We start from the raw sequence: 3,622 nt of genomic DNA, 5'->3' as shown, positions 1-3,622 counted from the left end.
CATTAGGCGAGTGATTGCCTGAGCGCTCGTTTTTGAGCAAGCTTTTATTCACTTATAAGCGTGAGCCACTACAGAAATTGCCACTTTCACGTGCGTGTGCTGTGCTTCATAAATATTTATTTCACCCGAGTGCCTACATTCATTTATTTAGTTGTGCCTTGTCTAATCAGCGCATAGGCCAAAATAGCAGTTACCTCTAGTTTTTCCTCTCTGCAGCTGTGCTAAAACGAGAAAAGCCGCGTCTGAAATCAGGCAACCGCATTATTGCGTGATCGACCAACTACACCTACTATCGTCGCTGTGTTCGAGGTAATCGGTATGCGGGCATAAGCTCGCACGCACTGGCTCACTTTCCCTGTCGCGGGCGGCCCCTAGCGAGTTTTTCGCTATACAATCACTGGCTATACCGGAACTGGGCTGATCATTCCATTGCACGCAACAATGGCTTACATTTCAGAGTGTTGAGTGGTTGAATTAGCGTCAACCGGTTTCCATACAGCATAGGAGTGTTGCTCTAAAGCGTAGGAGAATATGTCGGGAAAGGTTCGTGCCTTGTAAGCAGCTTGTGGTTTTTCGAACGAGCTTGGCAGTTCATTTTGCTTTTGGGTGACGAAACAGCACCAAATGTAGGAACAAAACAGGAAGCGTCGGTCATTGATTTGCTTCTTTCATGCAGTTCAATAGAGAGAACACTGAGTGGGTAAAGCAAAAAAAAATTCGGTTTATTTTCTGCTTTGGACGAAGTACGCATATGGACAGCGTAACACAGCCTCTTTGGCAACATAGAGCAATGCTTCAGCCAAAACTAACGATGATGAAACGCTGCATGAATGCGCTTTGTATACGTAGTATGGCGCGAATTGACTGCAATGGAAACTACGAACAATGCACATTATTCAGCGCTGAACTGCTATTCAGGTACTGTGATCCCTTAGCAGTCACAGGGGATTTCTTTCATTCCAACGAGTTCCTTCCCTTCGCGCATATACATTTAGGTGATGTGTTATGCTTAGCTGATATGTTGATATTCGACGCGGCAGAGTACGTCGGTGCGAGACACACTTTCATTCCTTATGAACGTCGCTGCCTTAATGGCTAAGTTCACTCGACATATACAAATTTGATGAATGGCGATGAAGCCTACCAGACATTACTGTCACCTGTACATTTACGATCGCATGTACGTCGCATATACATTTTCATCCCTTGAACCCATGGCCGAGCCCGTATCCGCCATAGCCGAAGCCACCGTATCCGCCTCCGTATCCTCCTCCCAAGCCCGAGTGTGCGACGACGGCTCCTCCACCATGCAGCTTGTTCACGTGGTGCACCGTCTTCACAAGGAAAGCGGGTCCAGCGACGACCTTCGAGAAGGCGGGGCCGCTGTGCAAAAGAGCCACGCTACTGCCAATGCCAACGCCGCCGAGGCCTCCACCGTAGCCTCCTCCAAATCCTCCGCCGTAGCCTCCTCCGAATCCTCCACCGTAGCCTCCTCCGAATCCTCCGCCGTAGCCACCGCCGAAGCCATAGCCACCCAGCAACCCACCAGCCATGCTCGTAGCCGCAACGGCGCTGATGACAAGGGCGATGTTCTGCAGGAGACCGATAAAAATTAATTAATGTACTCGTTTATTCGGCACATCGGAAGTTCGGCAAAAAAATACAGCAGTTCTATTTTTGTTATTTTGTTGGCTTTATCGAAGATAGATCGTATATCTTATGCTTAAAGATGTGGTACTCTTGTCAGGTCGACTCATGAGAAATGACAAAAAGAAAACTTGCAGCTGCAAGCAACAAAGGAATCACCGCTGAAATTATTCGCACCCCGCGCGTGAACACGATACATACACGTACACCTACATATTTAGCCGTTTTATTTACGTTGAGATTTTTGATTCCACCAAGACACAAAATACAGTTATATTTAGCGATGTTGTCTTCATTACTACTTAATTATTGCCGGCTTAACAAGCAAACCAAGCATACTTAGGTTATTAATTCTTCGGAAACGAGCGGTGCGGCGCATTGATATCCCTAATGATGTTGATTATATGGCTTGCTTTCTTTTTAAAACGTAGCATACTGAAGGTGAGTAAATTATTTGATCTTAAGATAGCGTCGCACATAGGGTGTGAAATTAGGAGAGATGAGTTTGCTTTATGCGACGAAAACCTTCCCAGTGGTACGCTGCAATGTTTGCTTCGGAGTGCCACCACGTAGGACCAACTGTGCCTAATACCGAATTTTTTTAATGCACACGTGCCTTTCACGGGAACTGTGATACAATCTACATAATTTGTCAGTTCTTAAACTCAAATAGTCACACCTTCTTATATGTCCTTTAATATAAAACTGCCTGTTCAAACCAGGCATCTCCTATATGAGACCTCATATGATCTCATAAATGTATGATCGATCATACTTTTTTTTTCCTTTGTTTCAATTTTCTCAGCAAACTGTGCGAAATATTGCATAAATATCTGTGTCATTACCGCATGAGAAGTGTATAAGTAGTAGGACCGCTGTCATGAATATATTATCTGCCTTAACCTGTCATCTGAAATCCGGTTTGCTCCGAAACAATGTTGACAATAAATAGAAAAGCGCTGTAGCTTCTCGAAAATAAACACGCTTTTTAGTCATGATTCTTCGATTTCTTTAGCGCTTGATGACATATGGAAAAGAAAGGCTAAAAAACGTAGGGCTGTTCTAATAGGTTTGAGTGCTAAATTAAGAAGCGTAATTTCTCATTAAAGAAACCTGATATTTTTATAAGGGCCCAGAAGCCTTAAGAAACTGCGGGAGAAATTAAAGTAGGACCCTCAAACCGGAGGCATGCGCGTCACTAGTCAAAGACGATCGTTTTAAACTCCGATAGCTCAAGGAACCTTTCTCAAACACCTCTACGCAAACCATGCAGTAATCTCTACCAGGTGTTTACGAAATCTCTAAATTACGCACAAAGATTCACCTTACAGTGATTCCCAGAATTTGACAGCGAAGCTCGGCTATGTGTTCGCTTGGCATTGTCCGGACGCATGCAGCAAAAGTAGACAGCGTGCCAATGAGCGAGAGAAAAGCGGCGACTACTCCGAGTACTGTTCCGTACTCACCAAGGCGTTCATTTCGAAAGACCTTACGGTGCAAGCTCCTCTCTGCCAGAAAACTGTAGACGCAATGCAGGCACTACAAGGGACTCCCAGTCTTAAATACCGTTCAATACCACTGCGGTGGTGTGAATAGAAAAGAAAAATATGAAAGAGGAAGTGCACGAGGCTACGCAGTGTCACGTACAGCGACGCGGAATTTATCGCCCTTGAGCTTCGCGCCGAGGAATCGAACGTTTCCCGGACGGTGCGCTATGCGCGACGCGCTTGAGGCTTCCTCCTTTGATTGGATGCGTTAAACTAAAGCGGGGATGTATTTGGAGCTGCTCAAATTAGCCACGCTTCTGTGTTTGTAGTTCGCACCGGCGCCGAGGAAGCGACGGATGTGAAGTGACCGGGCTCGCCTTAGGTTGACCTCAATTGTAGGGCACTGGAGCGAGGTGTACCGTGCTCGTGTTATGCGAGGAAGCCACACCATCGCTTTTCTCACGGAAATACGAGGAAATAGCCGTCTG

The 3,622-nt window shown here is 45.8% G+C and overlaps 1 protein-coding gene across 1 annotated transcript; it reads right to left on the bottom strand.

The window, feature by feature from the left end:
* Window positions 1-701: 701 nt before the first annotated feature.
* LOC129382929 (uncharacterized) lies at window positions 702-3,175 on the bottom strand. Its single transcript, XM_055067148.1, has 2 exons — window positions 3,114-3,175; window positions 702-1,592 (listed from the first exon to the last, which is right to left on the bottom strand). The coding sequence occupies exons 1-2, from the start codon at window positions 3,123-3,125 to the stop codon at window positions 1,200-1,202; spliced, it is 405 nt and encodes a 134-aa protein (XP_054923123.1). The 5' UTR covers window positions 3,126-3,175; the 3' UTR covers window positions 702-1,199.
* Between the last annotated feature and the right edge of the window lie 447 nt (window positions 3,176-3,622).

Source organism: Dermacentor andersoni, chromosome 3, assembly GCF_023375885.2.
Source record: "Dermacentor andersoni chromosome 3, qqDerAnde1_hic_scaffold, whole genome shotgun sequence".
In the NCBI taxonomy this organism is placed as follows: domain Eukaryota; kingdom Metazoa; phylum Arthropoda; class Arachnida; order Ixodida; family Ixodidae; genus Dermacentor; species Dermacentor andersoni.
This window is presented reverse-complemented; position numbering and strand designations above follow the sequence as displayed.